The 22,406-nt window shown below is 54.6% G+C and overlaps 1 protein-coding gene across 1 annotated transcript; it reads left to right on the top strand.

Annotated features, from left to right (window-relative positions):
- Window positions 1–2,156: 2,156 nt before the first annotated feature.
- On the top strand, window positions 2,157–20,705 carry LOC113270673 (solute carrier family 2, facilitated glucose transporter member 7-like). The gene is given in 12 exon segments (XM_044391405.1): window positions 2,157–2,356; window positions 3,087–3,162; window positions 3,507–3,620; window positions 5,327–5,522; window positions 7,812–8,022; window positions 8,734–8,902; window positions 12,530–12,640; window positions 14,222–14,330; window positions 19,725–19,855; window positions 20,430–20,455; window positions 20,457–20,533; window positions 20,536–20,705. Coding segments are annotated over 12 exon segments (1,590 nt in total).
- The last annotated feature ends 1,701 nt before the right edge of the window (window positions 20,706–22,406 follow it).

The raw sequence follows: 22,406 nt of genomic DNA, 5'->3' as shown, positions 1-22,406 counted from the left end.
ACTCAAAGTGTTCAGAGAGTGCCAGGGGAGGGCTGGGGGTTACTGTAGAGAGGGTGGTCCCAGAGAAGACGTCCCCAGGAGGGGACATCTGTCCCACGATCTGGAGGAGGAAGGTTTCAAGCGGAAGGAACAGCAGGAAAGAGCTTGGTTTTGTCATCAGCTTGACGTGGTGGTGGTGGTTGACTCAGAGAACGTCAGGGAAGGCTCACGGAGATGAACCAATGTGATTAGACCACGAGCGTTGTGACTAGCCAGACAGAAACACGCCAGGAGAATTCAGCTGATACAGCTGTGAAACCTGGGAGATTTGCACTCAGGAGTCTTCAGGAACAAACTGAAAGGTAAGTGTGGTTAGCAGAATAATGCCCCCGCACCTGTGTCCCCGTCCGAATCCCCAGAAATTGTCACTATGGTTTTTTATACGGCAAAGGAGGATTAAAACAGCAGGCAGAATGAAGACTGCTAACCAGACGCCCCTGAGGTGGGAGACCTCAGCTCTCCCAGCAGGCCCGGCGTGTTCACTGGGAAGAGGCAGAACCGGAGAGATGGCAGCCTGAGCTCAGTCCCATCTCGTTGGCTTTGAAGATGGCAGAAGGGGCCATGAGCAGGGGAATGCGGGTGGCTTCTAGAAACTGGAAAGGCAAGTCCAGAAAGGAGTGCAGCCCCGCTGACACCTTGATGTTAGCGGAGACCCAGCTCGGACTTCTGACCCCCCACAATGGTAAGGTGATATATCTGTCTTATTTTAAGCCCCAAAGTCTGCGATGGTTTGCTCAGGCAGCCACAGGAAGCTGATACAGAATATAGAAATGGGAAGAGGCTGGGAGACCTCCGAGAAGCATGACAGAAAAAGCCCAGACTGCCTTGATCAAGCTGTTGGTAGAAATCCGAATGTGAATATTTCCTTGTTCCCTGGGGAGCCAGGCGGTGCAGCCAACGGGAAAAGGCAGGTAAGTGTCCCCCAAGGGAGAGACCAGCATGATTCAAGGTCACCGAGAACAGACCCCCGGGCCAGAGTGGTATAGAGGCTCCTTTCAGCAAGAAAGGGGGCGGAGAGCCACGAGAGGCAGCCCTTGCCATGTGTCCTCCCCCCCCACCACCACCATGCTCTTAAATACAGAAAGCTGGGCACGCCTGCAGGCTGGGGCCGGGGCCACGTCCGCTGCCGGCAGAACACAGGAGCCCACGCGGAGCCTGAAACACAGAAAGCTATTCCCCTGCAGCGAGGTAAGCCGGCACAGGCCACAGGCCCCTGGATGTCCTGGCAAGGAGGTGTCCAGGGCTCAGGGCCCACCCTTAGGCAGCCGAGCTAGCAGGGGCCAAAGATTGTGCCTTTCCTAACGGTTAATGACTCCAGGACTCAGAAGCAATGAGAGGCGTAGCAGAGAACACACAGCCCTTTAGAGAACACCCAAACTGTCGTGAGCAGACCATCAGGGGACATAAGGACTCAGGCCCCCTCTTCCCTGGGGTGCGTCCTCAGCGCACCTGACCTGCACACACCACTGTGTCCTGTTGGGTCACTTCGCATAATGTCTACAACGTGTTCACAATTCTCCTTGGAAACAGCAGCCTGGCCTTCCGGTCAGGTGATTGGTCATAGTTTATTCAATCATGCTTCCTTTTTCTTCTTTTTTTAAAGATTTTGTTTTTAAGTCATCTCTACACCCCACGTGGGGCTGGAATTCACAATCCGGAGACCAAGAGTTTGCACACTCTATCGACTGAGCCAGCCAGGCACCTCCCCCCCCCCGAGCCAGCCAGGCACCCTCCCTGCTCTTTTTTTAGCTAATAGAGTAATTCTGACATGAACCTTTGTTCAATATTTTAATGGCTTATTTAATATTGCTAAGCGTCATTAGATATAAATAGGCTGTGTTTTAAAAGAATATATTTACTTTGTTCTTTCCTCCAAATGGACAATTAGTCCAGATCCGTAAGAAGAAGCACAGACAGAGAAATAACGCAGGAGAAGCGTAATACACCCAGGCACTCAGGCCCGCCTTGGTTTCCAGGACTCCTCTTTCCAGGGACAAGGGTGCAGGGTGCCTTTGTCCTCCTTGGTGCACCGGGGAGCTTCTGGTTCGGGGCTTGGCAGAGGCCAAGACAAAATTCATGCTGTGTAGGAGTCTTATCAGTCAACAGGTCCAAGGAAAATGTGCTCCCCTAGCAGCGTCCAGAGGCCAGAGGGTAATAAAGCCACACGGGCCCAGGGGAGAAACGGCTGCTCCTACAAGCTCTCGGCGCCGGGCAGGACCCAGCTGTCGCTTCGGAAGCAGAGCGCACCTGTTTCTCACCTGAACGGGGATGGAGAGAAAAGACACAGGCACTTCTCCGTCCACTCCACCAAGGAGGGGTAAGTGCTGAGACTACTGTCACTGTTACTGTCCCATGGGAAGAGGGGACCCACGGGGGAAGGGGGAGGCTCTGGAATGCTTCTAGCAAGGAGAGGCCAGCACTGCTCCTGCATTGCCTGAGGGGGGGGGTGGCCAGCCCCGGGAGAGCAGTGGGGGGAAGCAGCTTCCCCTAACATCCCAGCTCAGACACAGGACGGGGGGGGTTGAGTCCAGAGCTAGCGAAGTGTGGGAGGCTGGGGCACATCAGAGATGCCACCTTCCCTCCAGCCCCTGCCCCTGCCCGGTGCTGTTCTCCCCCACACCTCCACCCCGACCCCTGAAGGCGCCTCATCTTGCCCTTGGCTGCCGGGCTGGCTCCCGGATGTGGCAGGAAGATAGCTGATGGGGACGGTGGGGGCTCAGGGGTGCCGTTAGGCAAGCAGAGGGCTGGGGGATGGTCCAAGGGCTGTGGCTCCAGACCAGCTGCTTTTTTGGAGCAGTGGGAGGCAGCCATAGCCCCTGCCCCAATTCAGCCACCCCTGCCTAAGACCCTGGCCCTGGGCCAGCCCTCGTGAGCAGTCCTGGGTGTTGTGGCCAGCAGGAAAGTATGATCGCCTCGGTTTTCCTGAAGGCCTATCCTGCAGTAAAAGACAGGTCGAGTGTGTCCTTCAGGGCCTTGGTTTGTCGCTCCCTCCTTCCAGAACGTTCTTTCCCCAGAAGCTCACAGTCTGCTTCATCTCGTCCATTCAGCTCTCAGCCCAAAGGCTCCTCCTCAGAGGCACAGTCCCTGTCCACCCTACCGAACCTGGCTGCTCAGCCCCCACTGGTTCCCAGCCCATTACCCGGTCTTATTGTCCTCATGACATTATTGTTATTTGGATTTCTCATATGTGTGCAATTTGGGGGGTCCCCTTACTAGAATGGAATCTCCAAGGGGGCAGCACGCTGCTGGACCTTTGTCCTTGAAGCAGCCCCCACTTGGTCCAGGGCCAGACACACAGGAGACGCATAGACAGGTCTTCCAGGAGGGAATGAGTGTGTGGGCAGCTATCCCCACCCCCCAGCCATCTGCCGCCTCCAGCTGGGCTCAGCCTGGGCTCCCCTGCTCCCCATTTCCAGGGGCCAAGAGCAACCCCCCAGAGTCCCTGACCGTAGCCCTGTCTCCTGCAGAGGCTCCAGCCCATGCTGGTGCTGGTGACCCTGAGCACAGCCTTTGGCTTGGCCTTCCAGGATAGTTCCAACATCACCATGGTCAAGACGCCCAACAAGGCGGGCACAGGGCAGGTGGGAGGCTGCTGCTATCTTTCCTCCCCTGGTGGTCCGCTGGATGCCCACCTCTGGAGACCAGGGGATGATTAGAGTTGTTTCTCCCCGGAGCGTCATCCTTTCCAGGCATATTGGGACAGTGAGGTGGGGGAGAAGTAGACCTGAGTTCCCTGCTTGTGGCCTTGAGACTTCATGCCACTGCCCTTCCCCTGGGAAAGCCACTTACAGACAGCAAAGAGAATGGGGTCAAGGACTGACCGTGGAGTTTCAGGCTCCTCCCTGAACCAGAGAGCATCTAGAGATTGGGACTGGGGTGAGGGGGAGCAAAGGAAAAGGAAAGAGGGTCCTTGTTGGGTGGAGAAGATCCCGAGGGCAGAGTGTCCCCAAGGCCTAGTAAGACATATGAGTCAGGAGGGAGGGACAGCCCCTGCTGATAAGTCAAGATGAGGACCAAGAACTGACCATGGCTTTGACCTCGTGGAGGGCATGCACGACCTTGACGAGAGCAGCTGTGGTGAGAGCCGGAGGCAAAAGCTTGACTGGAGTGGGTTCAAGGGACAGTGGGTGGGCTGGAGGACAGACAGCAAGGACAGGCAGCTATTTGCAGGAGTTTTATTGCACGAGGGAGCAAAAGACGAAGCTCAGTGAAGGGGGACGAGGGAGTCACGTCAGGTTTTATAGGGCGGCAGTCTTGTTTGCGTACTGAGAGGGAGGAGGCAATAAAAAAGGAGGGAGCAGCGAGGCAGGACACACAGGGGACAACTGCAGGGAGAAAGTCCCAGAAAGAGCTAGGACAGGACCCACGGTCTACCGCCATTCATGTGGGTTATGAGTTCTGCCGTATTTTTATGATGTCATTCGTTTGTAGCTGTATTTTATTCACGACTGTTTTATAGGAGGCACTGCATTAGTTGCTCATGACGTGTGTTAATATCCCTACAACGATCTTTCCTCGGTCATGAAGGTGCCATCACCGTATCACACGGCACGCTTGCGGATTCTCCATCAAATATAGATTGTCTCTATAACCGATGAGGAAACTAAGGCTCATAGAGGTCGGATCACTTGCCCCAAATCACACAATTAGTGACAATATTTCTTTTTTTTTTGAAGCATGATTTCTTTTTTTTTTTTTTAAGATTTTATTAAAAGAGGGGGGGAGGGTAGGAGGAGAGGGAGAGCGAGAATCCCAAGCAGACTTCCCAATGAGTGTGGAGCCCGATGTGGGGCTCAATCTCATAACCCTGAGATCACGACCTGAGCCAAAAACAAGAGTCGGACACTCAACCGACTGAGCCACCTAGACGTCCCAAACAGTGACTTTTTTTTTTAATTTTATTTATTTATTTGACAGAGATAGAGACAGCCAGCGAGAGAGGGAACACAAGCAGGGGGAGTGGGAGAGGAAGAGGCAGGCTCATAGCGGAGGAGCCTGATGTGGGTCTCGATCCCATAACGCTGGGATCACGCCCTGAGCCGAAGGCAGACGCTTAACGACTGTGCCACCCAGGCGCCCCCCCAACAGTGACTTTTTAGCAACGTTTTGTGCAGTCTGGTTCCTCATCTCACCCCACACTACTGTAGGCTTTTTACTCTCATGTAACAGCAGAGAATCCATTGTGTCCTAGGGGTAATGGCAGAAACACCCTTCAGGACAATGGCAAGGGGCAGCTGGGAACGTTACATCGTCATGTCTCGTGAGATGCCCAGGTTCTTGGCTGCAGCTGGAGCAATGCTTTCCAGGTCTTAACGTCATTATGAGGTTTCATTATAAAACCTACTTGGAGAGACACAGAACATTCGTGGACAAGAACCTCACGCTGCTCCCGTGGTCTTGCACTCTGCCCATGTTTCCTCTCGGTGGCTCGCTGGGGTCGCTGACGGTGGGCCTGCTGGTTGACAGGTGCAGCAGATAAAGAGGCGTGCTGCCCTCACTGAAACCACATGTCTCTAAACGACTGTGCCTGTGGTGGGGAGTTGCTGTGATCTTGGAAATCAAGAGGCCCGAAGTCTAGTCCCCACTTGGCCACAGACACCTTGTCCTGGAAGCAAGCCCCTGAATTTCTCGGGATTTCTTCCCGTGTCCACTGCACAGAACAGCATTCCCTCCATCAGCCACCCCATGCAGGCGGCACAGCCCTGGAGAGCAGAGTGCTTGACGGCACGTGGCCTGTGCCTGGCCAGTGCTTCCAGCAGGTGCTCAATAAGTGCTTGTTGACTGGGTTTAATTCCCAGCCAGGTGACCCGGGGCTCCAAGCTGTAACAGCCGCAGCCCCTCCCTGGGCAGCCTCACGGCATTGTTGTTGTGAGGTTTGGGGTTCAGGCTGAGTCACCGCACATGCCCCAGTCTCGTGCCTCGTGTGAGAATCGAGATTAGCTGTTTGTACTTTGCTTGGTTAACAAGGTGATCTCCATGCCTAAGCCCGGGAGCCGCAAGGACGCGACTCTGCAGATAGGGAAGGGTGCCTCGGTCAAGGTTCCTGGAAGGACGGGCATGAGCCCAGATCTCAGGGGAGGCACCATGGCATTCCCTTTGGCCAGATTCCACTCTTTGTTTTTGCTTTTTCAGTATTTTCTTTTTAAGTAATCTCTATACCCAGTGTGGGGCTCGAACCCACAACCGCAAGATCAAGATCATAGACTCTACCGATGGAGGCAGCCAAGCACCTCCAGATCCCACTCTTTGAAGTTCACAATTACACCTGGACTTGATGCACCAAGGTTGGCAATTAGTAGGAGGGAGTGGAAAGCCCTCTAAAGAAAACTAACATTTAAAAAACCATAGTTATTCAATTTTCACACATAAAAGAAAGCATTGCCAATTGAAAATTAATTCTCTGTTAAAGCAGGACCATAGAACCTCTTCTTCTAAGTACTTGATTAACAATCCGCTGTATGTGGTTCACTCGAATGAAGAAAACACGCAGCGTATTGTAACGACTCCATAACCCAGGCTTCTTTGTAATTCGGACTGTGCTGTTCTCAGCTTCACCAAGAGTGACTGAGCTGTTTTAGAAGCCCAGGCTTGGCCGCCACTCCCTTGCCTGAACCCCACAGTCCCAGAACTAGGGACCTCGGTGATGGTCTCATCACAGCCCTCATTTTACAGATGAGGACCCGGAGCCCAGGAGGGGCGCTGGAGCCAGCCTTGTCCACGTGGGGTCTGGACAGCCCTGAGCTAAGCTGCGGCTTTCTGGCCCCTCGGAAAGGGCTGGAGGTGGGGCAGGTATGTGTGGGCTGTTGGTTCTCCTTGGGCCCCGGGGCTGGCTGATTACCTGCTCTCAGAGCTGGGGCTCTGGTGGCAGTTCTCTCGGGGGTGTGGCCACCCACGTGGCTGAGAACACCAGCGTGCGTACCGGGCGAGCCCTCAGCGTTGCCTAGCAGGGGGTTTGCTTAGAACTCCTCTGGCTACCTGTCAGGAGGGCTTTCTGGGTTTCTGTTTGGAGACACCCACACACACACCTGCTCCTGGCAACAGAGCTCCCCCCTCCCCCCTGCTGCTGACTGACTCAGCGCACCTGTGTCCCTTGGGGTACTGACAGTTCTCAAAGGCGGGCGGGGAGCAGGGAGACCACAAAGGGTGGCGCAGAGCCCACAGCCGTCCCACAGCCGGCGCTCTCTCTCCCTTCCTGACCTCCTTTGGCAAGACCTGGGTCAAAGTTGGCGGGGTGGGGTCAGCAAGGATGCCACTGTTGCCAGTCAGCCTGGGGCGTGGAGCGGGCTGGAAGGGAGCTGTGGATCCCGGGGTCGGGCAGGGTCCATGAGCACAGTTCTCTGTTTTCAGAGACCCTCCCTCTCCTTCACTGACTCGTGGTTGTCCAGCCTTGAGAGGGGTCCATCTAGTCCAACTCTGTATCACATCTGCTATGGGAACCCCGTTTGGCATTCCTGACGACCTTCCTCTAGCCTAGGCTCTCTTGAATACCACCAGTGACGGGAGACTCCCTCTCTGCTGAGGCAGCCATTCCTTTCTCTTCCTGTTGTTTCCAGTCAGCGCCAACTATCACTCTGCTCCCATACCCACCCCACCCCAGCTCACGCCAAAGCTCCCTGCATGGGACTTCTGCCCACTGGTCCTTGCTTCATCGTCCCTGCCGGCCATCAGCCTCTGTTGGCACATTCCCGGCACCCCCGTGACGGCTGGCCTGGAGAAACTCATGTCAGGGGAGCATCCTCCACCCTGCTCTCTGGGGGGGGGAGTCTTTGCAGAAAAGGGAGTCCCGCTGCTCAACAGCCCCTCCGCCACCATCCCCGCCATCCTCATGGGGGTCAGCAGAGTGGCCACGGCTTTGGAGCTAATCCCCTTCTCCCGAGTGATGCTGGGAGTCTGTGCAGGTGTCTGGAGCAGCGGCTGCAGCCCCAAGGCCATGCTCAGTTTCCGCAGTGGGAGGAAGGGCCATGCCCTGCACCGCTGGCCAAGGCTGGAAGCAGGGAGGACAAGGGTCTTCTGGGCTCTGCCGGCTCTTTTCCCTTTTGGGGTGGGGGGCATCCTCATGTCTCCGTTCCCAGGTCCCTGCAAACCTTGAGCCTTCTCCCCTGACCTGATGTAACCACGCCTCCTATCAGGGAAGGATCTTTAAAAACACACTTTTACCCGGAAGCGTACATCACCACGGAGGCTCTACAGGCATCTTCCGAAGTGGAGGTCCGGTTTACACTGAGGCGGACGGGCCTCGAGCAGAAGGAATACTGAACTGGAAGCCTCCATCAGCAGGGGAGGGAGGCTTCTCAACTATAGTGATTTTTTTTCTATTGAGAAAAAAAAAATAACACAAGTCCTCTGTGCTTTGGAAAAATCAGCCAGTAACTCAAAGCAAAAGAGTTGTCTTCAAGTCCTGCCACGAGGTACGTGACGAGGGATCCCAGCTCTGCAGCTAGGAAGGAGAGGATGTCCTCATGACACCCTGGTCTGAGGATCCCGCAAGGGTTTCCTTGTAAGTGCAGACCGCACCGTCCGCATGGCCCAGCGCCATCTCCACGGAGGGGAGGTGGGGGCTGTGCGAGCTGCCTGGCGGCGGAGCGGGTGCCGTGGGGGTGAGTTTAGCAGACGGAACTGAACTACATCCCGGGCTCAGGGTCGCAGGAGACTGGGACTGCTTTTCCTCTCTGATTTCTGTCTTGCTGGAACCAGGCATCTCCTGCAGTGCCTCCCCATACACCTGGGGGAGGTGGCTCCCAAGACCCTTAGGGGCACTCTGGGAACCAGGACGGACGTTCTTATCACCTTGGGACTCTTCCTGGCACCGATCTTCAGGCCGCAGGCCGTCTTGGGCAAGCCTGCAGGCACCAGGCCCACCAAGGTCAGAGGGGAAGTGGGTGGCCGAAGCACTCAGCTCTGCCAGGTTACGGGAGGGCACAGACGAGGCCGAGAGGTGACCTTTGGTTGGGTGATGAGCAGCTTGGGGGACGTGGGTGGGGAGGGCAGTGTTGGTGACTGACAGGGGCAGATGGCACCCCGGAATGGAAGGGGGAGACTCGGAGACAAGGGTGCACAGCTCAGGGGCTCTGCTGCAGGGAAGATGGGGGTGCTGGAGGGAAGAGGGTTTTCCGGCGGGAAAGATGCAGCAGACTTGGCTGCTAGCACAACCGCCCGGGGCCGGGCGCGAGCAGCGGTGGGGGGGGGGCCCTTGGACGTTTTCTTCTGGTTGCTTCTATTTCCTCCGGGAAATAGGAGGCCCGGCCATTGCAGGTGGGATAGGGGAGACGAAAAGCCTACAAGAACACAGTGGGGGGAGGCACCTGGGTGGCTCAGTGGGTTAAGTATCTTCCTTTGGCTCAGGTCACGATCTCGGGGTCCTGGGACTGAGTCCCACGTCGGGCTCCCTGCTCAGTGGGGAGACTGCTTCTCCCTCTGCCCCTTCCCTGGCTTGTGTTCTCTCTCACTGTCAAATAAATAAAGCCTAAAAAAAAAAGAACACAGTGGGGTTGTTTTGTTTTGTTCATAAACATTTTCAAATTACCCAAATTCCACACACATTCCTGTACGGGTAGACCCACCACCACGGGACTTTGCAGAGACCCCGAACCAGTAGGGGGTCAGTGAAAGGCCAGGAGCAGTAAGGATTCCCGAGCAGTTGACCTTCAGCACGGATCTGGGAGGGGGCTGCCTCCCGCTGGCCCTGGCCATCTGTCCGCCCTCCCCGCCCGCCTGTCCGCCCTCACAGCCGCGGCGGCTCGTCTTTTGTCCTGCAGACACAACGCCCGCTCAGCAGGGTTAACCGGCTCGGCCTGGTCCCCATCCTGGCTTCCAGGGGTTCCCCGATCCCTGGCAGTGCCCCGTACCCCAGACCTTCGGAAGGGGCTCCCACAGCCGCAGCGCTGGGCCTGCCGTGTCGCTCCCGACCCGGACTCTGGTCACATAGAGCGTGTGCCATTTCCAGTCATAATGTTGGGAACAAGACGCATCTTCCTTTCCTTTAGGGCTCACGCCTTTAAATCATGTGCTTATGAAGAAAAACAATGCTCTTGCTGCAAAGTGAAGTAATAAATATCCTTTTTAAATTGTAATGATTTTCTCCAATTTTAAATGTGGAGCCCTTTTGTGGCTGGGTCTCGGGCAGCCCCATCCTGGCAAGGACTCAGTCCCTGCTGCCCTTGGCTCTCATGGGCGGGAGGGGGGGGATGCAGAATGCGGGGGGCGAGTGACCTTGAGAGAGGGAGTCAGGACACGGGGAGGTCCGAGGGAGGGTGCCCAGTGCCTGCAGGGGTCGTTCAGAAGGGTGATGAAGAAACAGCTCGGCAAGGTAGGGAAGATTCTGGATGGGAGAGGCGCTCCGAGACACAGTGGCCAGTGGGACAGGATGGAGGCGCCCTGGTGCCCGCGCATCCCTGGCAGCTAGGGGGCGTGGTTGGTGGAGAACACAGTCAAGGTCAGAGTCGGCCTTATGGTTGATTGGCATTGAGGGCTGGGAGCTGGACCCGGGTGTGTGGTTGTGACTGGGGACACCATCACAGTGTTGGGGACCCAGGTGGGGTCAAGTGAGCACACCACACCAAGAAAACAGTGGGCTGTGGCCAGAGGTGGGCCGAGCTCCTAGGGAGCTCCCTGGGCCTCCCTAAGGCCGATGAGCTGCCGTCAGCGGTCAGCAACGTGACGGACCAGGCAGGGAAGGCCCAGGGTGGCCTGTCTGCTCTCCACCTCTTCCCATTTCGGTCTCTGCAGCTCTCTGGGATCAAGGCTGTACTTGGGCTGTGAGGCGCGGCCTGTGTGCCCAGCCGCAAGCAGGGGTGGGCGAGCGGCGGGGATGAGGCCGGCAGGGGGCTGCCGTGTGGCTGGAAATTCTATCCTGAGCTGTGCTGTTCTAGCACCAAGGAGGCCCGGAGCTTCTGTCTCCCAGATCTGCCCCTCCCCACGGCCCGCCTTGCTCTTCTCTGGCTACAGAAACTTTTTCTTTCCAGCTCAGTCCCCAAGAGTCCCTCAGCCTCCTGCCAATAGTCCCCTCCCCACTCTGCAGGAGGCCTGCTAGGCTGGAATGAACTGGGGGTCAAACAGATTTCAAGTTCCCCGGGGGAGGGTGGCGAGTTGGCACAGCCTGGGTCAGGAGCCCATCTTGGACTCACTCAGTGTGGCCGATAGTGGCCTCATTGTCTGTGAACATTGTCCTTTTGCAGTAACCCTATCCGTGATGTGGAGGGAAGGGTGGAGATCTGAAAAAAAGGGAGGGGGGGCAGGGGGCTGCTTCCAGGAACATCACAGGCTGTTTGGGTAACCCAGCTGGTGTTGGAGGAACGTGTCAGGAAAAGGTGGCATCAGGCCTTCAGGGACTCGGGGACATGTCCTGTGTGATGTTAAGAGTGACGGACAGCCCGGGCAGGAGCCACCGAAGCCACAACAGCACGCGCACGTGTGGCTTTCAGAAGGGCGGTGCGTGCCCACGTCCTGGGGGCTGGGCCGGGAGAGGCTGAGCCCGGGGTCAGCGGGGCCCAGACTGAGCGGCGAAGAGTCTGTCAAGAGGCCCCGAGATGGCAGAGGATCAAAGTGACAGAGGAGTCATGGAGATGCCTCAGTCAGCTCCCATTTCTTCTTCTTTTTCTCTCTTTTTAAAATTTTGTTTATTTATACTTTTTAATTAACATATACTGTACTATTTGCTTCAGGGGTACAGGTCTGTGTTTCATCATTGCATACAACACCCGGTGCTCATTCCATCACGTGCCTCCTCAACGCCCATCCCCCAGTTACCCCATCCCCCACCCCTCCCCTCCAGCAGCCCTCAGTTTGTTTCCTGAGATTAAGAGTCTCTTATGGTTTGTCCCCTCTCTGGTTTCATCCTGTTTCATCTTTTTCCTCTCTTCCCCTATGATCCTGTTTTGTTTCTTAAATTCCACACATCAGTGAGATCATGTGGTAATGGTCATTCTCTGATTGACTTATTTTGCTTAGCATAATACCCTCTAGTTTCATCCATGTCGTTGCAAATGGCAAGAGTTCATATTTTTGATGGCTGAGTAATATTCCATCATATATATATATGTATATATATACACCACGTCCTTATCCATTCATCTGTCGATGGACATCTGGGCTCTTTCCACACTTTGGCTATCGTGGACACTGCTGCTATAAACATTGGGGTGCACGTGCCCCTTCGGATCATTACATTTGTGTCTTTGGGGTAAATACCCAGTAGGACAATTGCTGGGTCATAGGGTAGCTCTATTTGCAACTTTTTGAGTCCGCCCCCATTTCACAGAGGCAGATCCGGCGGCTCAGAGGGGCCACTGCTGGCATCTAGGGGCCCGGGCAGAGCCAGGCTTACCCCAGGCCTCCAGAATCCAGGTCGCAGCCCACCCCACCCCCTGCCCCCACTGCCTCCTTCCTGTCCAAAAGGTGCCCTAGGCTTTCAGGACTGTTGTCAAGTCGGGAATGGTAAGCCAGGGGCCTGGCCTTTGGGCCTCCCCTCACAGCCCCTGCGCCCTTGTTTTAGGTCAGCCACTATGCACACACGGTCTATGTGTCCGCGGGCGTGGAGGCCACTCACTCCCAGTATGTAACAGTGGGTGTTGCCATGGTCAACACAGCGATGACCGTCATCTCGGTGAGTGACTGGGAAGCGCCCTTTCCCTTGCGGGTCTCCGAGCAGGGCCCCAGCAGGCACAGAGGAGCCCCAGGGGTCCGTGGAGAGGTGTGGTGGCACTGGTTCTGGGGTCACTGGAGGGACGTGGACTCTTGGACCACTCCTGTGACCTTGACCAGGCCATCTCACTACCTTCAAATTCAAGTTTCTTCCTCCATAGAGTGGTCACAGTGGCTGCCTTACCCAGAGTATGTGGGAGTCACCTACGGTTGCAGTAAAACTTATCTCAGAGTTTTAGATGTGACATGTGAACCACTCCTGCCTTGACGTAGGTGCTGTGTTAAGAACGTAAATCAGCAGAGGAGCGCTCATTCCCAAGGTCGGGTGGCTGAGACCCCAGCGCTCCTTTCTCTAGAACCTCTACAGGTGTTTTACTCTTGTTTTCAGTTGCTGTTTCTTGAGTTAGCTGTGAGGTTTAAGGTATTTTAGAAAGCTATTTATTACTTTCTCGTATTTTCGCCAGAGCCGGTTTAAGTCCCGGTCAACTTCCAGGGGATTTAAGGAGGTGGGAGTGGGAGGGTGATGGGAGGGTGACAGGAGGGGCCAGGCCAGGCCAGGCCGCCCACCCTTCCTGGAGTCCTTCCGTCCACCCCCCCTCCTGCTGACTCCCTCGTGTCCCCCTCCCCTGGGCACAGCCCGCCCTCTCCCCAGAGCCCTCTGCTCTAGGAGATAACCGGGACCCTCCCTCCGCCCACCATCCTGCCCGGGACCCTCGCCTCCCTGGAGGAACAGCCCCGGGTGCCGGGCCTTGACCATGGAGTTGGTCTTCTTTCTCAACTTTTTATACAAACCAGGGTTGCCATTTTGCTCCTGTCAGGCCCTCGCTGAGGGGCAGCAATAATCCCCATCTGTAGGGCTGTTGGGAGGATTGCAAGTGACCACACAGGGCCTGCACCAGGTCAGCCCTCCGGGGGGCACTGGTGTGGATGCTGGTGGCGGGCTTGGAGTAGCACCAGAGTGTTATGGGAACCAGAAGGCTGTAGGGGAAGTTAGCTGGAAAGAGCAGGGCTTAAGTTTGGAATAGTCAAGAAGGAACGTGCAAGTCCAGGAGGCGGAAAGGGGAGTGTGTGGGTTGAGCGGGGCCTGCACGATGCGAGGCCAGACTCCAATGGCCACACTGTGAATCGAAGCAGCAGGTAATGGGGGGAAGCTATTTTTTAATACAGGTTTTATGACCATTTGGGTATGGGGAGGCCAGCCAATCAGATGACCGTCACAGCTCCCTTGGGGCCTTACTGACCCCGAAGGGCCCCCCACCCCCCACGATTAACCATTTTCTAGAAAGAGCAAACCACTTGGCCCGTGAGTGCACCTTTCATATGAAATCAGCCGATCCAGAGCCCACAGCCCCAGCCAGGTCTTCCGTAGGCTCTCACACTCTGGGCCGGACCCACCAGCCCTAACCTCCCCGGGGCACATGCCAAACAGCCAGGGGCAGCGCCTGCACTCCCAAACCTGCTGAGATTGTTCAGACCAGCCGATGCTCAGCCTGCCTTCCCCTAGAAACCATAAAGCCTCCTCGCCGTCCTCCTTGCCCTGCAGGCTGGCTTTGTGCAGCGCTCGGCTCGGCTCGGGAGGCGGCCCCTCCTGCCGGTCGGCTCCCCATCTGCGGCTCGGCCTCCTCCTGCTGACGCGGGCGCTCCTCTGCCGGGTCTGACCCCATTTTCCTGCCCTGCGGGACGTTGGGGGAGCACGCCGCGGGGGGGGGGGGGGGGGCGTGGCCCTCGGCACCGCTAGACCAGGTGGCCCCCGCACCCCTCATATACGAGTCCTCAGTGATGCCCCGCCCTAAAGTGAGGTTGGGGGGAGTTTCACTCACCCACACACGCAGGCAAACAGTGGATAAGTATGACGCTCCGACCATAACGTGAAAGCAAAACAGGAAACGTTTTCAATAAAGTAGGTATTTCTCTCCTTTTTTACCATTTTATTTATGTATTTGCAAGAGAAAGCAAAAGAGAGAGAGAGCACATGAGCAGGGGCAGAGGGAGCAGGAGAAGCAGACTCGCCGCGGAGCAGGGAGCCCGACGCGGGACTCGATCCCAGGACCTGGGATCATGACCTGAGCCAGAGGCAGATGCTTAACTGACTGAGCCACCCAGGCGCCGCTAAAACAGGTATTTCAATAGCTAAATTCTCAGGCACCAAGCGCGCTAGAAAGTGCCAGCTGGGGGGAACTGGAGCGGACTCAGGAGAAGACAGGTCCGAAGTTGATCCATGGAAGAAGTTACGAGGACAGAGCAGCGGCCAGTGTGAATGGCAGGGTGAGTTCTGTCGGGATCCGGGATGAGAGAGGGGAAATGAGGCTCAGGCCCACGCAAAGGTTAGGACAGAGAGCGAGAGAAGGACAGGACGTTCAGCAAATGCGCTTGGCCTGATTTAGAGACGTCGGGTAAAGTAACCCCCAGGTTATAAAGTGAGGCCAAGCTCTCCTCTCGAAATCCCACCGCATGTCAAGAGTAAAAACACTGCATAGTAAAAACATCTCGGGGGCCAGATGGGAACGAAGTGGGAAACGAAACCAGTATGAGGAGCTGGAAAGTCATTGGGTTATAGTCGGCCCTCAAACAACGTGGGGTTAGAGGGGCCTCGACCCCTCCCGGATGCAGTCGAAAATTCAAGTAGAACTTTTGACTCTCTCAGAACTTAACAGCCTGTCATTGACCAGAAGCCTTATCAATAACAGAAACAGGCGATTAACAGCTATTGTGTATGTAGTATGTGTCCTATGCTGTATTCTTACGGTAAAGTCGGAGAGAGGAAAGGAAACGTCATTTAGAAAATCGTAAGGAAGGGAATATATTTACGCCGCTGGACTGTATTTGTCAAAAAAGTTCATGTGCGTGTGGACCAGCTCAGTTCACACCTGTCCTGCTCTAGGGTCGGCTGTGGTGTCAGAGTGAGATTAAAACATAATGCACCCCAGACGAGGAATACAGGTGTCCCCTGCTTTTCCAAAGTTTCCGTTATACCATTTCCCTTTAACCAAAGACCTGCATTAGTGCCTGTTTTTGATAACAGGTTGAGAAAGAAATCCAAAGAAGATTCTCACTTTTATGTGAGTGAAAAAGTGTTTGTTTCTCAGGGGGCCTTTCCAGAAGCAGCGCCCCGCCCTCCCCAGCGCTAGCGCCCCGACGAGCTCCTCCCCCGGGGAAATAGTCCAGCAGCGCAGCGTCTCGCTACTGGAGCTTCAAAAAATGTCCGTGAACATCTGTGCTTTAGCTTTATTGATTTTATGCATCTCTAAGCAAGAGGTGTCCTAAGGTATCAGAAAAGCCTAAGAGACGTTATTTTGGGGAGGGTCTGGGAACCCTCAAAAGTTTTCCTGTTGAAATGAATGGTCATGCCTTCTCTGCTTCACGCCGTTTCAGCTTACGAAAGTTTTCGTAGGAACACTGTACGTTCGGGTAGCGGGGGAGCCCTGCACGTCCTCCCACGTTTATTAGCTGTGCTCCGCAAGCATTTTAAAACGCGGAGGATGGCTGTGATACGAAACATTCGGAAAGCAATCAACATTTTATGCATCCTTGCTACTTCTTTGCACGTGCGAGGAGATGGTTCTGTTGGCCCGGGCAGGGGTCTTCGTTCTTCGTCCTCTTCTCCAAGCTGGCCTCTCCCTAAGGACGACTTCCTCCTTCATTCCTGGGCCCTGCAGTGAGCTTCAGGTGCAAAGTGGGTTGCGTGGGGGGGAGGGTAGCAAGATGGGGGGGGATAGCAAGATGGGGAGGGGACCAATGGAGGGACCGGCGGGGTGGACGGTGACAGAAGGAGCTGGCGAGGAACATGCGAGCTGCATTCTTATTTGGGTTCAAGTTTGCTTTGTAAAGACCTGAACTTCCTTATTTTAAAACAAATCTAATCTAGAACATTTGGGGACTTTGGGCGAGAGAAAAGCAGTCGATGAAACGGGACATTGTCTACAGAGAGAATTGCTGGGTACGTTTTGGAAAACTTGGTGGCGTCCCCAGCAGCCCTTTCTCCCTCACTGCCTCCGCCCAAAAAGATGGGCCAATCCTGCCGGCTGTGTGGCTCTGTGGCTCTGTGTCTGGGACGCCCCCCCCACCCGGCCTCACTCACCTCTTCTTATATTTCTCCTGCCTGCTCCCCCCGCCCCTCCCCCACGGTTGTCGTGGAAACGTGACTCGGGAGGCCCTGCTGGCTCTTCATCCCTTGTCACCAGGCTCGCCTCCCCCATTCCGGGGGGCTGTCCTTGCAGCCCAGTCTTGCCCTGGCGGGTGGAGACAGCTTCGTAGAAGGAGCCATTCCTGGCCCGCCTCCACCGCCAGGCCCGCGCCCGTTCCTCGGCAGCCCACCTCCCAGTTGCAGAGAAGAAGTTCCCCGTGTCGTTAGTGTTGGGGCTCCCCGTTTAGTTTGGTTGAAGTGTGCTCACCTGATGTGGTGCCAGTGCTTGTTCGGCTGTGGGGAGCAGAGAGGGTGGTCTGCCAGCTCTCTTGGTCTGGTAGCTTCTAGAAGGATTCTGTCCGGTAGCTTCGAGCCCGGGACCCACCTCCCGCCCCTGCTGATCGTCTGACTCGGGACACTGCTTGATCCCTGAAAGGCCCAGCGTCCTTGTGATCCGTGTTCAGGGTCTCTGTGCTCTGATTCCACCTCCGTGGCCTTGAAAGGATAACGTCCTCACTCAGAGGCGTGTCGTGAATTGAGTGGGCTGACCCTTGCGATGGGCAGAGAGTAAACGCATGGTGGGCACCCCTATTACATTGTTCTCAATTAGGTAAGGCGTGGGAAGCCCTCTCTGTGTGAACGAGAACGCTGGGCGTCGGTCCTGGTTCTCGTCTTCCTCTCTCTCTTGCCACAGAGCCCCTGAGACCCAAGCGGGTGCTCAGAAATTCGGCGTGGCTCCTCTCAGTGCCGGGGAGGTGGGACCGGCAGGTGGGCTCATCTGCACGTGGGGCTCTTGGCCTCAAGCTTTCAGCGGTCCCAGGCCGGCCCCCGCAGGCCCAGCCAGCCCTGCCTCTCCCCGCAGAGTACGGTCCCTGAGCCGTCCTGCCTTGGCATCGCCTGTGTGTTCATCTGCATCACGGGACGTTCCCTCGGGTCCCCTGAGCACCTGCACACCCCACCAGTCTTCCAGGGCCTGGTGCTCAGGAGCACATGGCAGGTGCTCAGGAAATATTTGTGGAATGAACGGACGTCCTCGATTCATGATGCTTGTGACATTCTCTCTGCTTTTTCCTTTGTGCCTATATGTGAAGGCTCAGCTCAGTTTACCTTTCCCTTGAAGGCCGTTTCAGTTCACGCTCATTCGTTCAACACACATTTACCAAGTGCCGACCTGTGCCGCAGCCAGGCCGGGGCTCCCAGAGGTGTCCAACCAGGACATGAGCCTCTCCAGAGAAGGAGCTCATGCCAGCCAGACCGCACTGGGGACACCTCAGTTCACAGCCAAACCCTCCAGTCGTTTGCTTTAGCCTCCACGCCTACCGCCCACGCGAGGCTCAGTGGTCTTTGGTCCCCTGACCCCCGGCTACAGTTGTTTGTGGCCTTACCCCCGTGACCACAGCTCGCAGCCTCAGGCCCTCCCCTCAGTCTACCTCTCGGGAGCCTCCAGACTCTGGGCTCCCTCTCCCCTCTGTGTCCTCCAGAGAATCAAACCCCATCCTCACTGCCTGGAAAAAAGGTATCTGACTCCAAAGACGAGAACATTCCCTGCAGAATCTTGGTTTTGAAAGAGCTGTCCAAACACCAAAACAAAAGTATCGATCCTTTCAACACACGTTGATGAAGTCCGGACTTCGTGCCAGGCCCTGGGACACGGCTGTGAACCAGAGGGACACAGCCGCGTTTAAGGATAGTTAAGTGGGGTTTTTGGCTGGAAGCCTTCCCAGTGAGCCTCGAATGTGGAGGCAGGAGGGCCCAGTGGGAAGAGTGTTGGTGTTTGTCAGGAACCTGAGTTCTGGGGCGCCTGGGTGGCCCAGTCGTTAAGCGTCTGCCATCAGCTCAGGGCATGATCACGGCATTCTGGGATCGAGTCCCGCATCAGGCTCCTCCACTGGGAGCCTGCTTCTTCCTCTCCCACTCCCCCTGCTTGTGTTCCCTCTCTGCTGGCTGTCTCTCTCTGTCAAATAAATAAATAAAATCTTAAAAAAAAAAAAAAAAGGAACCTGAGTTCTGCCCCTTCCTGCCTGTGCTTTCTCTGGGCCTCGGGCTCCCGCCTGAAGAATGAGGATGATCAGACGGTGCGCGGATTTGACAGGGAGCCGGGTTCTAAAGGACTGCGTGGCTGCCAGTCTTCTGGAAGTGGAGAGGGAAACAGGACATGGTGGGCGGCACAGATAACTGCCCTCACCGTTTTGGGGTACAGAGCCTTGAAGAAGGGGCCTCCTCCTTGCTGGACTGGAGGGGTTTGACTTCCTACGGGCAGCCCATTCTGGGGCTTTGAAATCCTGTCCATGTCCATCCAGTGAGACTGTGCATTTTCATTGTGGCCAAATCATCCTCAAGGGTTGGAAGGTGGTTAGGAGGAGAGACAGGATGTTACTCTTTTTATATATAAAGCTATAGATAGACACACAGTACATAAAACGGTTATACAGCATATATGTGGCATTAAAATTTCATGAGGGATGGTGATTAGGGGGAAAAAATGGCTGAGGACATTTTAGACCAATCTTAATGAAAAAAGTTTGAGGAACACCCAAGGCAAGGCGCAAGCAGCATGTGCCTACCATTGCCCGCACCCACCACAGGGCAGCAGCACTTCCCAGGCACAAGCTCTCCGCGAGCTCTGCTTCCCCTTCACTGAGAATTTCAAACTGGCACCAACACCAGGGGAGAGTGGACTCGGTGTGACCTTGGGGCCCACGCACAGAGGTTGTCCCCATGCCGCACAGCTGTGAGTGCACCCAGGGGGAGCCCGAAGGGATAGGAAGCGGGGTGAGAGATGTCAGCTTCTTCCCTTGGCCATCTGGAGCGGACCGTGCTCCAGGAGGTCTAGATTTGGGGACAGAGCCAGCCAGGTACTAGTCGTCCTCGAGGGCCCTTGAGCCCCTCTCTGCTCCACTCGTCCTGTGCTCTCTTCCTCAAGGTCCCGTCCCCTCTGTGGTGAGGGCTGAGATCTTCCCGCAGCCCCTCCTGGACGCCCACCTTCATATAGATGGGGCTGTGCGCTGGCTCTCCTGCTTCACCGTGGGCTTCTTGTCCCTTCCATCCAGGTGAGTGGGGTTTTCCAGCAGGAAGCACGTGGGGCAGCCCCTTTCCCCCGCTTCCAGTCCACCCTGATACCCCCAAGGCAGAAGAGGCTCCAGGAAAGAACTGGTGTTTCCCCTTCTACGAATTCGACAAGGGGCAGCTCTCAGACACTTTCAAGGTCCATAAAACACACGTGGCACCAATTCGAACTCTGTAAATAAGGCAGTTTCCTATTTACTGGAGGGAGCTCCCTCGCTCAGTTAATGAAAGACTCATTGCACGGGGCCTCTGGTCGGCCACTTTCGAAGTCAATAGAAATCAAGCTGGAGCCAAGGGAACAGATGTCCCACCCCACTCTCCTTCCCCTGTCCCAAGGGCGTGTACAATGTCCCAGGGAACACCAAGTCCCTGTCATTAAAGGGCTAACAAGTTCTTATTGACATGAAGGTGGGACCCAGTTTTCTAGCTGTTTCCCTCCAGCAGAAGTAAGGTAAAACTGGCCACCAAGAAATTCCTCTATGATTCACAAAGGCCTTGCCCAGAACTGTCCTTGTCACTTCTTTCCTCCTCCATTCTCCTGTTTTCCTGTCCCTTGGCTTAGGAGGTCATTGGTGCCTACAGTTTCATTCTTTGCTAAAATCTGTTTCCTAGCTGCTATGTACGTCTTCGTGGTTATTCCTGAGACCAAGGGCCAGACGTTTGTGGAGTAAACCGAATTTTTGCCAAGAGAAACAGAGGGACGTTTTCTGAGAAGCAAGAGGAAATCACAGATGTCGGGCCTCACATACTGTCTCTGTTTGCCAAGGAAACGCATGTCTGCAGGTGGTGTATCAAGGCTTCCTCCTCTGAGAAGGACTCCACCCCAGGCCTTGAGTGAGGGTGAGAGCTCTGAGGCTTTGGTGCCCCCCCACCCACCTTGGCAACTGGAAGACTTTGGAAACGTTAGTCTCTGATTCAGTCAAGAAGTGGTTGGCCCATTAGAACTCCGTTCTCTGATTCTGCATTAGCACCAAAACCCAAATGATGTCTGGATGCACTTCTTGAAAGGAAAACTTTTCAAGTGCTGTGGTTGAGGTAGAGGCCTGAATCCTCATCAGCACATTGGTTAGAGGATTAAAAGAGCTAGAAGTCAAAGCTCTGGACTCCATTGCCTTCCTGGGGAGGCGGCTTCCTCTCACCTTGTGACAGGGGGCTGTTTGTCAGCATTACAGCCTACAGGGGCGGCTGGGCAAGGGACGTAATTCTATGGAGCCAGCATTACTCTTACACCAAAACCAGACTAAGGACATTGCAGTAAAACCATAGGCCACTATCCTTCGTGAACATAGGTACAAACATATTAACCAAATTTTAGCAAACAGAATCCAGTAATATGTTAACAGGATCATAAAATATCATGACCAACTGGAGTTTAGTCTAGAATGCAAGGTTGGCTTAATCCTCTCCACAATGATCTATAAATTCAACACAATTCCAAAGTCTCAGCAGGCTTTATGAGGGGGATAGAAATTGACAAGCTGATTCTACAATTTATGTAGAAATTCAAAGAACCCTGTAATAACCAAAAGTACTTTGGAAAAGATGCAGTTGGATGACTGTATGACCTAACGTCAAGACTTACTCTAAAGCTACCGTAATCAAAACAGTACAGTGTGCAAATAGATGGATAGAACACAATAAAGAATCCAGAAATAAACTCACACGTAAACAATGGATTTTTGACAAAAACAATTGAATGGTGACAGGATAATAGTTCTTTTTTTTTAAGATTTATTTTTATTGATTTGAGGGGGAGAGAGAGAGAGCTTGAGTGAGAGGGGCAGAGGAAGAGGAAGAGAAACCCAAACAGACTCTGTGCTGAGCACGGAGCCAGACTCGGGGCTGGATCTCACAACCCTGAGATCGTGACCCGAGCCAAAACCAAGAGTTGGGTGCTCAACTCATTGCACCACCCAAGAGCCCCATGACAGGATAGTATTTCTTTCTTTTTTCTCTTTTTTAAGATTTTATTTATTTATTTATTAGAGAGAGAGAGAGCAGGGGGAGGAACAGAAGGAAGAGCAGAGGGAGAGCGACAGGCAGACTTCATGCTGAGTGTGGAACGCCACCTGGGGCTTGAACTCAGGACCCTGAGATCATGACCTGAGTTGAAACCAAGAGTCAGATGCTTAATTGACTAAGCCACCCAGGCCCCCAGCATAGTATTTCTAACAAATGTGCTGGGCGATTATATCCACATACAAAGACAAAACAGAACAAAACTTCTATCCATACCTCACATCATACATAAAGATTAACTCCAAATGGGTCATAGGCCTAAGTTAAAACCTTACACTCTAAAGCTTGTAGAATCAAACATGAGAGAGAAATACTTGTGAATTTGGGTTACACAAAAACACCAAAAGCATAATTCATAGAAGTAGATATCGATACATCGGACTGCTATGAAAAGACAAGCAGACCAGCAGAAAATATTTGCAAATCATATAGCTGAGAAAGACTCGTATCTAGATGGATTAAAGTATAAAAACCCCTCGAAACTCCATAACAAGAAAACCTACAATCCAATTTTAAAAAT

Source organism: Ursus arctos, unplaced genomic scaffold (genome assembly GCF_023065955.2).
Source record: "Ursus arctos isolate Adak ecotype North America unplaced genomic scaffold, UrsArc2.0 scaffold_32, whole genome shotgun sequence".
Classification (NCBI taxonomy): Eukaryota; Metazoa; Chordata; class Mammalia; order Carnivora; family Ursidae; genus Ursus; species Ursus arctos.
This window is presented reverse-complemented; position numbering and strand designations above follow the sequence as displayed.